At 41.5% G+C, this 12,247-nt stretch overlaps 1 protein-coding gene across 5 annotated transcripts in view; it reads right to left on the bottom strand.

Annotated features, from left to right (window-relative positions):
- Nucleotides 1-876: 876 nt before the first annotated feature.
- The window catches only part of MKX (mohawk homeobox), an 83,706-nt gene continuing 72,335 nt past the window's right edge, over nt 877-12,247 (bottom strand). For 4 of the 5 annotated variants that reach the window (XM_056136586.1, XM_056136595.1, XM_056136604.1 and 1 more), the window contains 2 exons: nt 1,684-1,717; nt 877-1,551 (listed from right to left, as the gene is read on the bottom strand). In XM_056136586.1, coding sequence (XP_055992561.1) covers nt 1,365-1,551; nt 1,684-1,717 — 221 coding nt within the window. In that variant the 3' untranslated portion in view covers nt 877-1,364. The remainder of the gene's footprint in view (nt 1,552-1,683; nt 1,718-12,247) is intronic. The other variant, XM_056136622.1, reaches the window with a different exon arrangement.

Raw genomic sequence — 12,247 nt, 5'->3', positions numbered from 1 at the left:
GAAAAAACATCCTACCACAGAAGAGTCCAATCTTTTCTACTTCTCTGTCACACACAGGCTCTGTTATGTTTGGCATCCTCACTGCTTATTCAAGTTTCAAGTCTCCCCAAGCTGATTAGAATATTATTGTTTGATTGAAAGAGATATTCTTCTTTCTTTTTATTGATTATTCTCACTCAATGATAGTCTAATTTGAAAACAAAATGTTCCTTTTTTGAATGCATGATTTCACTTAATTTTTACTTTAATGTCGTCCTTGGCAAAATTCAGAGACTCTTCAATGGTTTGCTTTCCATATGTTTTAAATTTTAAAATAAATTTTACATGTGGATATGTATATTCACAGAGATACATTTCTTTCATTGTCTTGTTCTCATGGCAGTATAAATTGCCCATCAGCAATTGTAATTCAAAATGAACCAAATAAAAGATTTTCAGCCATTCCATATGAAAGTTTCCATTACAAAAAAGAAAGAAAGAAAGAAAGAAAAAACCCCACTGAACTCTAATGCAAACAGGATTATGTTTTAAAATCAAACTATAGCTCCACATGGGAAAAGTTGGAGTTATTTATATAATAAAGTTATGAAAGAAACTGCAAAGCTTGAGGAAAAGAAAATCCAAATTACTTCTAAAGGGCATTGCGGTGTTTTCCAGAGGTGCTTTAAAGAAGTTTTTTTTTTTTTGATTATTATATATTCACTGAAATTCTTAAAGATACACATTTAGGCTAACACCACATCTTTCATTTTTTAAGCTTGTAATATAGCTGATATACAAGCGAAGTACATGCATAAATTCTCACTGTTACTCTGAAAAGTACACTGAACAATTTAGAATATTGCACAGGGTTTTTTTTTGTTTTTTTTTCTCCCCTCTCCTTTAAAGGAACATTTCACTTTTAGGCTGAACAGATTGCCAAGTTTTAACATGTGAATTACTGAATACATTTCAAGGGCTTTCAGCAATTATGGTTTCTGTTCTGGAATGGTTAGGTCCATCTGGAATGAGACACACAGACTTGTAAGCATTATGGCATTGTCATTTTGAGGCATAGCCATTTACTATGCCCACGTTGTAGGTTATTTTGGGGAAGCAAGGCACTTAACTGTAATGGCAATGCAGACATTTTATGCATAGTTCGAGTAACATAAAATAAGTTAATAGTTTTGATTAAAGCGAGTTTTTATAATTTATATATCTTTTACAGAAGCAACTAAGTGATATATTTAGGATAATTAAAAATACAGCGAGTTTTGAAAGGAACTTTTTGCCTTCCAGCTTCAGCTCTTAAGATGAGGAGTTATGATAAACACACCGATGTGAAGAACAGAACAGTCATCCATCTGAAAAGTGACAAACTCTTAAAACTGCTGAGCCAGTGGCACTTTGACTGTCTTTACTTCTGCTATATGTGATGACTTCTGAATGATGCAGCTGGTAGTTCCCTGGAGTTTGTTTTTTCCCTGTGCAAGATTTGTTAAGGCCATAGCTGCATTAATCTCCTTCCAGTAAGTATCATCCTTGCTTGGTCCCTTTCTATTAGCTGCACTGGATTTAAGTAAAACAAAAAAGAGAGAGAGAGAGAAAGAGAGAAAGAAGAAAAGATCAAACTCATGGCCGCATATGCAGAAAGTAACATCCACAGAAAACACCAATGGTAGATAGAAATGCAATGCTCACCTCTCACCCTTATTGGATCCATTTTCCAGAGTGTCTGAAAAGAAAAGCAAAAGCTCAATTACTTTCCCCTTTTCTCTTTTTAAAAAATTTTTGCTTGCAAAGTTTGGTGATTATCAGCAGAAATGAGAGTTACGAAAAGACAGGGTTGAAATGTAGTAATTTTTTTTGAAACAAAAATCAAGTAGTTTACATTATGATACAGAAAATAAAAATCTCTTTGCAGGGATGAGAGCAAGTAGGTAGAACTAATGTTATATACTAATAAATTTGAGATTAATTTATTCATGAAGTTGGGCCCCTTCACAAGGAGACAAGAGGTAGAGGGGAAAGAATGTTTCCTGAATCATGTACAGTCTGGCCTTGCCCCATCACCCACCTCTGTGTACCTCTAAGGCAGAGAATGATGCCCCCCACCCCATCTTTCCTTAATTGTAAAATAAGGGAGTTCCTAGAAGATTTTCAATATTTGGCTCAGTAGTCTAATATATTATTTAGGAGAATAAAACCTTCATCTCAACAAAAGGATTTGACAATAGTTTCCTCTGGTTAGCCAACTGAATGACACACGCCATGATATTCCCGCACACCTGAACAAGATGCCATTACCCAAGCACAATCCTCATCTGGTACTGCAGCAAATGAATTAGGAGATGAGCTGTAGTTTCTTCACTCTCAACTTTGGCATAGCTGTGCTTCTCACTCAGAGTAATAATATCATCCAAGACCACGTAAATATAAAGAAAAGGAAATTAATTTCTGACTTTGATTTTGATTAAGCACCTGTGGGTAGCTCCTCTGGCTGAAAGAATCTGGTACTGGGAGGCTAAAGCCATAATACAGTAGATGGGGCGCTTACCTTGTTTGCACCTGACCTGAGTTAGGTCCTGGACACTCCATTTGGCCCCCCCTGAGCCCTTCAGGAATGTTCCCTGAGTATAGTTCCAGGAGTAAACCTTGAGCACTGCCTGGTGTGGCTACCCCAAAACCAATCAACCAGACAACTAAGAATATGGTACTGGAAACACAAAAATTGACATCTCGGAGGGGGAAATAGAAAGGAAATAACAAGGGCTACCAACATGGAGCAGGTAATGGGGTCAGAGGATGGGGTTGGGAGTTCTCATTAGCTTACAAGAAGTAGCCCGAAGCAGACTGAGACTAAGTGACCAACATCATTGTCATCAACAACTGACATTATCTCAAGTAGCTACTGAATGAGGAAATCTGTGCCACTCTCAGAGAGCATAAGAAGTACAATTTTTTTTGGAGGCCCTCTGGTTGTAAGCCTTCTGGAAAGCTGTCTTTTTGGCCCTCTACACTTTCCCTTCCTTTCTCTTCTCCAGTCCAATACATAACTCAAAGTGATTTGCAGTGCTTGAGACTCGTTAAGCTTCTAGTTCCAGGCTGGCAGAGAGTCATGGAACTAGAAGGCCTGAGAGGAAGAACATGATCATAAGACACATCCAATATTTCCCTCGGAAGAAACAGTCAAGAGAAAAGAGTTACATGACATGAAAATTAGCTAAGCTCTAACTCCTTCCTCGGAGGAAAAGAATCTGGAAAGCCAGTCAGCACATCCTGACAAGGCCCTTGACGAGGACAGAGCAGTAGGTGAAACTCTTCCCACAGTCCTTCACTGTGGGACCCAGGTTGCTTAAAATCAAAGAAAGAAAAGTGTAGGTAATATTAGTTTGTCCTTTCTTCCTTGCCACAGGGAGCTTAGGTTTATTGGGTTACTCCTATCACAGTGCTCCCATTCCTCTATGTTTATTTGTAACCTCTTTCTTTGTGTTCTTCTTCCCCAACCAGTCAATCACCTTTCTCTCCTAATCAGACTCTGTTAACTTGGAAATGCTGCTTTTTTCTTCTCCTTAAGTCCTTTGCATAGTTAATTCAGAGCAATGTCCTTTTTGTTTAGACACAAGAAGACAAGTAATACTATGCTTTTGTAACTTGGAGTTAATTGACTCTAAATGATATTCACTCCTGGGCTTCTGTTCTCTTGACTTAAGCCTCAGTTGCCCTTACTTCCTGGCACCCCATAAGCAGGGTCACGACGAGGGATTGGAGGATGGACCCGGGGTAAGGTGCATCGAAATGACCCAGGTCAAAGTGCCATAATACTTAACTATAAGTTAAGAACACGGTCATGGACAAATTCTGTCATGATCCAAAAAGTAATAGCTGGATTAGGACCCTGCTAGGGTTAGAAAAGATTAATCTGGCCTGAGCACTGTAGTCTGAAATCTATAGCCAGATGTCCCCAGGAGAGTCACCCTCCAAGCTTAATGTATCTCTTACTGTGTTCATACAAAATAACTAATATTAAGAAGTAGAATTAAGATGTTAGTTAAGATGTTAATTAAGTTATTGGACTAAGGAAAGTAGAAAACCCCTAAGTGGTATTTTGCCCTTGAGCGGAAGAAGGGCTATCATATGTTGATTGTGCTACCAGACAGGGTATGGTGGCTACCCCCAGTGCAGGGAGATGGGGAGAGACTAGAGAAACAGAGACCAAGGCGTGAGTGGGAGTTCAGAGAGATGAGCAGGAGAGACAGAAAGAGACAGGAATGAGGGGCAGTGTGAGACTAGAATGAGGGGCTTAGTGAGACTGGAACAGGCACGTGGGGAGATGCAATAAACGGCAACTGATTACTAACCAGCCTGGCCCTCGTTTCTTCCTAGTCTGCCCATGCCATCAGCCATCCTGGGTGGGGGAGTGGCCCAAGACCACCAAACACAGGTGGCAAGAGAGAGCCTCCTGGGATTTCCTAGTTCCTTGACCTTCCACAGAAATGGAAGGTCAACAAAAACAAAAACTCTCCGTGAATAAATGACAGGGCTGGTGTTGAGAATAAATGAGATAACCTGTCTAGTCCACAGGCACCTGGGTCTGTTAGTGGCTGGATGGTCACTCTCTAGAGTCCTTTCAGGGTCCAAGAGCTCTGGCCCTGCCCAGAGCTAACCTAGCGGGTTAGCTAACCCTCTGCTGCTTTGGGTAATTTGGCAAGTATGAAATTATTCAGTTACAGGAAGAAAAGAATGACAACTTTTCAGTTGCTGAACTCTGATAAACTTTGTTTGTAGATAATTTCTATTGTGTCAGGCACAATTCTGAATACCCTGTGCCTTAACTTATTCTGCATCAGTGGCTTTGAGATATAAGATGCTACCCGAATAGAGAATGAGTCAAGGTCTTTGTTTAGGAGGAAGAAAGCCAGCAACACTGAACATTTTACAGAGAGAGAGAGACAAAGAGAGAGAGAGAGACAGACAGACAGACAGAGACAGAGACAGAGGTTGATTTAGGTCTTTGCTTAATTTTGCCCACAAATCGCAACAATTCTGCTGCCAAAGTGAAGCAATAGGCTATGGAGATATTTATTCAATGGAAAGACTTGGCAAAAGCAGAACAAGTTCCATGAAGCTTAAATAACATTAGGGAAATAACAAAAACATCATTTAGAAAAGACCATGTAACTGATGCTCTGACTTCCAGAAGAAGAGGTCTCACATAAACAAAGGAACCCAGAATGAGATTCCTACCGGCGTCGTCAGGCTGAAAGTGATAACCTCATGGCCAACAAGAGAGGCCTGCGGGATCAAATATGTAACGGCTAACACGGCTCAGCAGGGCCAGACGGAAGTGAATAGAGCCTGCATGGAGAAGGAGGGCATACAGTCACTGCTGGGATGCAGAGCCGGCTTCAGCTCAAATGCGAGAATTTGTCTGTCCTGCAAGCCCATGAAAGGCTGGATGCGGCGAGCAGTCCCCTTGCTGCCTCCTGGAACTTGTTCCACTGAGAAACAAGTTTACTTCAGCCAACTGTGAAATTATAAAATTCTGCTTACTCTTTGGGTGTATGTGTTTTACAGTTTGGTGCCTATGAAAATACCTTTGAAGTGTAAAAACACAGACTCCAATCCCCGTTTGGGTTTTCTTAATTTGCTTCGCGCATTTGCGCAGCAGTGTTTAAAAAAAAAGAACTGAGCTCTATATATTTGATTTCCGAGGCAGACCAGGCATTGTCAGTGTCATTCAGCATGGATTAAATTCCTTTCTTGGCAATAGAAGTGCTCATAAAAAGAGAAGCATTTTGTTTCCTCTTGAATTGACAATGCCGCAAATGTTGCAAGTTCAACCTCAAAGATTTCAAAAAAGCTCAGAAAAAACCAAACTGCTACCTTTTTTTTGGGGCGGGGGGGAGGGAGGGCTCTGTGTCCAGGGAAGTAATCGATCAAAAGATAGAATTTGTGTTAGTAGATTATGCTTTTCCTGTGGCTGCTATCATAGGGGCAGGGTGAAGGTCCTTCGGATGGTGGTGGAAGTTACCAGGTGTCACTAGGATATTTGATGCCCAAAAGGCACCTCCAGAGGGGAATTTGTTCTAGTTTTCAAAAGAACTAGGAAAAAAGAAGATAGTAAGCAGGGACTCTTGTTGAAAATATTTTTGTTTTCAGAGAAAAACCAAAGGTCTATACAGATCTAGTAGTTTGTGGAGTTTTGTTTTGTTTTCTATCTGAAATGAAATGCAGAGAAATGGTCCCATTATCTTACAGAACTGCTATAAAATTTGTCAGAAAATTTACAACTAGCTCACTCTATAAGATAATTTGCATTAAATAAATATATATATATATTTTTCCTTAGGTTCTTTTTCCTCTGAAGTATAAACTTGCCGGCTGTCATAGGGTTCAAATGTTTTGTGTCTTTCTAGGCAACAGTCACTATTAAAATAGTGGGTTTGGAGACCCTTCACCTGTGTTCAAGGTTTTATCTCCTTCGGTCCCTCCCGAAGTAGCACCCCATAATTTAAAAAACAATAGACAAAAGGGTAAAATCTGGATGCTACTGGAAAGAGGGAAATCATAGTTCTGAGCTAGAGCAGACTTCAGTGTCGCTAATTAACATGCAGAGACTTGAGCTGGGACTGCCCTACATTCAGCTCAGCTGTATCTCTTACGCTGCAAGTAGCTTGGCTCAGACACCCTGAAGTCTGAGCTCAAATGCCTTCTTAGATGTGAAGGTTCCAAAAAATCAGCTACGCTGTCAATTACCATAAAAGCAACTGGTTGGCAGGAACAACTTATTGAACCCGCCAGAAGCACATGTTTTAAGACCAAAAAAAAAAAAAAGAAAGAAAAAGAAAAGGAAAGGGGAAAAAAAGAAAGAGGTGGCTGGTTAGGAAAATCTTGGATGCTGTAAAATCTGAACCATGTTGAAACTTAAAGTGGGGCTATCCTCAGTGAGGACGAATGTTTCCTTATAAAGTCGGGAAACAATTAGGCAGAAAATGCAGTTCCCCTTAGACTTAATAATGCACATGCACAAATCTCTGTGAACCAAGAGCCCACTTACCTTTAGTTTTTATTTTAAAAAAATTTATTAAAAAGCACAATTCACAAAGTTACTGATAGTTGAGTTTTGAGTTCACTTATCTCTAAAAAAACAAACAAACAAACAAACAAAACACGGTTTAGAAATACATTCATTCTGATCTCCATGCCTGGAAGGGAGAATCACCAAAAAAGATAAAACAGCCCAAATGAGCTCCGTGGGATTTTCATTTTCAAATGTAAGCAATAAGCCCTAGGTTAGGAATGCTCTAAACTTCTCTGCAAAATACTGCTGACATCACTGAAAATGGGAGCGTTTTAATCAGATCGTCATCCTCCTCACTCCCCCCATAAAGTGGTCAGGGTTCCAGCTGTTTGACAACTGCATTTCTTTGCACTCCGTCTGTCTGGAAGTCACCGCCAGGACAGCAGGTTTAGACAGATGTTTTAACATGTTTCTGATCTCCGAGGCCCCCAGAACCCACAAAACACCAGATCAGTTCCAGAATTTTTCACATACTTGGAACAACGAAGATAAGGGCAAGACTCCGGAGTGTCGGGTGGAGATAAACACCTCACTAAAGATTCTCAAATACCAGCTGCTCCAAAATTCACAGGCTCTTCTGCGGACTGAACCCAGCACCCCTAGGCTCTCAGTACCCATTCACTATCTGTTTTCTGTTTCCTTGCTCCACCTACTTGACCCAGTCAGCGCTCACACCTACTCCATCAGATTGGTTCCACTGTGGCTTTATATTTTTTTCCTCTTAAAAATATGGGCCAGTTGTACCACCAGGGGTAATTCCTGAGTGCAGAGCCAGGAGTGCATCGTCAGGTGTGACCCAAAAAAAACAAAAAACAACAAAAAAATGGGCTAGTAGTAGCTGGAGCAATAGCACAGTGGTAGAGCATTTGCCTTGCGCGCGGCCCCCGGGTTCAATTCCTCCACCCCTCTTGGAGAGCCCAGCAAGCTGCTGAGAGTATCTCACCCGCACAGCAAAGCCTGGCAAGCTACTGGTGATGTATTCGATATGCCAAACACAGTAACAACAAGTCTCAAAATGGAGACGTTACTGGGCCCGCTTGAGCAAATCAACAAACAACGGGAGGACAGTAGAACTCACAAGGTGGCGCTGGAGTTGGTTCCTGGGGGTGAATGCCAGTGCTTCTGGAAGCCGCAGCAGTCACATCCACACCCCAAAGCTTCCACCCAATTGAAAAGCTACTCCAGCCTTACCGTCCCCGATAAAAATACCGAATGCCCTGAACAAATACCATGACCTCCTATCACCTTATGTATGGCAAACCATAATGCACAAAAGAAAAAGGAGAGAGAGAGAGAGAGAGCAAGAAGGAAAGTGCCTCCCATAGAGGGAGACTGGGGGTAGGGGGTGGGGGGTTGAAGGATTGTGGTGGGGAATCAGGGGACATTGGTGGTAGGAGATGTGCACTGGTGGAGGGATGGGTGCTGGATCATTGTATGACTGAAACCCAATTATGAACAGGTTTGTAATGGTCTATCTCATGGATATCCAATTAAATTTTTAAAAAGGCAACGTGGAGTTCATGCCCAATTCAATCAGCTTAATCAATAGCTGGATAAATAGCAGTTCTCCTACATCACTGTATCACTGTATCACTGTCATCCCATTGTCTGTCCATTTACTTGAACGGGTGCCAGTAATGTCTCTATTTTTCCCAGCCCTAAGATTTTAGTAGCCTCTTCTTACTCATCTTTTCCCAACTATTGGAGGCTCTTTCAGGGTCAGGGGAATAAGACCTGTGGTTTTGGCATATTGAATACACCACAGGGAGCTTGCCAGGCTCTGCCTGTGCAGGAGGGATACTCTTGGTAGCTTGCCAGGCTCTCCGAGAGGCATATACTTTTATATTTCTCTCTATGATTTGTTGCCTAATAAATACATAAATAAAATAAATAAAAATACGGGCCAGGGAGATGGCTCAAAGAACTGCGGTTCATACCTGCCATGCATGGGGTCCTAAGTGGAATCCCTGGCCACCCCACCCCCCCATGCCTGAGCAGCATCATCATCATGTGTTCCCTAAGCACTACCAGTAGGAGCCTGGAGGTTCCCAGCAAAGCTGTACCCGAGCAATGCCTTCCAGCCAAGATGACTGGTTATCCCCGGGGGTGGTCCCATGACACTGCACACTGCTTCAGAGACCCCTTTTATTAGAAAAAATAAAACTAGAATAATATCATATAGGTTCACTGCAGAAAGATGGGGGGAAAGTATGAAAGACAAAACAAAAGACATTTAGGGTTAACTCCTATTGGTTGACTACACGACCTTCCGAACAATTGCTAGACATCTATTATTTTTGCTAGAATGACTTTTATTTTTATTTCAACTGAATTTAAATAAATAAATACATTATTCAGGAATCACTGGTTTACAACACTCTAGACACAGGTTCACCTCTCTTCAAATTCCTTGATGCATTTTTAAAGTAGGGTCATTCTGTTCATGTTTCATGACTTGCTTTTCAACCAGCCTTCTATTTTTGCCTCATCCTTTGTTAATAATTAAAACAATAATCCACCATTTGGTGTTCCCTGATGTAGCACTTGCAATTCTGCCTGTGAAATAAAATCAACTTAGAAATGTCATAATAAGAGGTTGGTGATCGACAAGAACAATTACTAACTTTGATTTCATGCTTATTCTTTGCCACCTTCAAATGCCAGGAGCACTATAAATTTAATCCAGTGAAATGCCCACAATTAACCTGTGAGACTATTCAAGTGCACCTATGAATGGCACTATAGTTTAGAGGGGTCCACAAACCTGCAATGGCTTCAGTTAGGCATCATGGGCCAATCTCGGCTCTGAGTAGGGCAGCTCTGAAGGTCATATATATATATATATATATATATATATATATTGCTTTTTGGGTCACACCCAGAAATGCACAGGGGTTATTCCTGGCTCTACACTCAGGAATTACTCCTGGCAGTGATCAGGGGACAATATGGGATGCTAGGAATCTAACTCAGGTTGGTTGCATGCAAGGCAAACGCCCTACCCGCTGTGCTATTGCTCCAGCCTCTGAAGGTCATATTTTTAAGTAACACTCCATTATCCAAAGGACCTCTGTTGGGAAGTCTCCTTCGAGTATCATGGCATGAATCAAGACATTTACAGAGAAAGTCAGTGGAATAACAGTCTATTAAAAACACTATAATTTCTGTAATTTTTGCTACAATTCTCAACCTTAGAGACAGCAAGTCTTCTTTTTCTCCTTTCGATCAATTTCTAACACAAAAAGTATTTGTCTAAATCATGGAATAAGGAATCTGAGCTCTTCCTCATAAGACTTTAATTAGAGTGACAATTTAATAGATGTGCAATCCTATAATCACTTTTCTATTTCCCCCAGTGGATTAATGATAAATAACACCTAGACAGTGGTTACCTCTCTTCGGGGGAGGCTAAAACTTCTGAATAAATAACGATTGAATAAGACTAACTGAGAGTTACCAAAAAGGGAAGGTGTGTGTGGGGGGGGCGGCGTGCAGGGAACCCAACAGCCTATAACTTCTCTGTTGAAGACCAAAATGCATTTTCTAGTTCTGCTTTCCAAAGAACACAGAAGACCTCCGGTACCCAGCCACAGCCATGCTCAAGGTCATTCTCCACACGCTCAGATGAGCCTCATGCATGAAGGAACCAGCAGAAGAACCCAGGTGTGCGGGTCCCAGGGCTGATATCGCCAAGCCTGCTTGGATCGGGACTGGGCCTCCTCCACCCAGATCCCCCATTTTCCAGTAGCTAGGCGGTTACACTGACCAGCTTCCCTCCTTCCCCCACTACCCACCATGAAATTCCATCAACGGCCAAGGTCCAGAGAGTTAAAACCAAGCTCCTAGAAGCTAGACCTCTTATAGTTTAGTTTTCCTTCTCAGAGAACTCGACAAGCTACCGAGAGTATCCTGCCTGCACAGCAGAGCCTGGCAAGCTCCTGTGGTGTATTCAATATGCCAAAAACAGTAACAATGATGTGTCTCATTCCCCTGACCCTGAAAGAGCCTCCAATGTGGCACCGTTGGGAAGGACAAGTAAGTAGAGGCTGCTAAAATCTCAGGGCTAGGGCGATTGTAGACATTACTATTGCCTGCTTGAGCAAATCAATGAATAACGTAATGACAGTGACAGTGACAGTGATACTTTCCAAAAAGTGAGTTCCCTGGTGAAAACTGACCAGAAGGATGGCAACTAAAGTTTGGTGAATAGCAAAATTATTCCTCCTATCTCCTTCTTTCCAGAGGAGACACTGGAGTCAGAGTTTCCCAAGTCTTATGCTGATACACTTTTGTGAGCCTTCTCAATGGAGGAAATTATTTGACTTGAGAGAAAGAAAACCTACCTTATCTTCCTGGATAGACCTAGTATTTATTTTTCCTTTGGAAATTGACTAGCTAAACTATTCACCCATGGGCCTTAAAGAATAAGTGGATTCCAAAGTAAATTCAGAGCGTGAAGAACATCTTTTTTTTCCAAATGAAGTCTGTATTTCCTCCAGCCCATGACCATGTGGCCAGTCTTTTCCTTCCTGCTACCTCTTAGGTGAGCTGGCCCTGTGCACTGAATGACACTCATGTGTCTGCACCTGCAGAAACCCATCCATAGCTGCCTCCCCCCACCTCAAACTAGAAAATACAAGGTAGAAACTATACCAATGGACCACCAGTGAGAGGTCCCTTAATTAAGTGAACTGGCCTGGGCTCAAACTTTCAGGAAAGGCTGTATTTCCATATGCAACAACATTCTGAACCTCCTTAGGATTCCAGGAGCTCCCTATTTCTGTAAGGGAATTTATAAGAATGTGACTGCTCCTTGCTTTATCAGTTAGGGTCCTATAGCTGTAATGATTTTCCAAATACCACAGAGTATAAAAGCTGGCCGTTTCTAGTTAATTCCTAGTTGTGTCTTTGTTCTGGTAAAAAGCCAAGCGATTCTAACCTCAACTCTCTGGGATAGAGGCCTAAAGGTGCAGCCTGTATAAATTGTACCTTGAAAGTAACTTTTCAAATAAAAAAAAGCACCTTCCCACCCCCACCACCAAACTGTAATGTCTCAACTTCACATTTGCACATCCCCGCCCTGTACCAAACTAATGTCTGAACTTGACTTTTGCACCCTCCCCAATCAAGCTGTAATCTCTCAACTTCATTTTCCATCGTTTTCACCTGTGATAACAAATA

This window comes from Sorex fumeus, unplaced genomic scaffold (assembly GCF_029834395.1).
Source record: "Sorex fumeus unplaced genomic scaffold, SorFum_2.1 ptg000007l, whole genome shotgun sequence".
NCBI classification, from domain to species: Eukaryota; Metazoa; Chordata; class Mammalia; order Eulipotyphla; family Soricidae; genus Sorex; species Sorex fumeus.
This window is presented reverse-complemented; position numbering and strand designations above follow the sequence as displayed.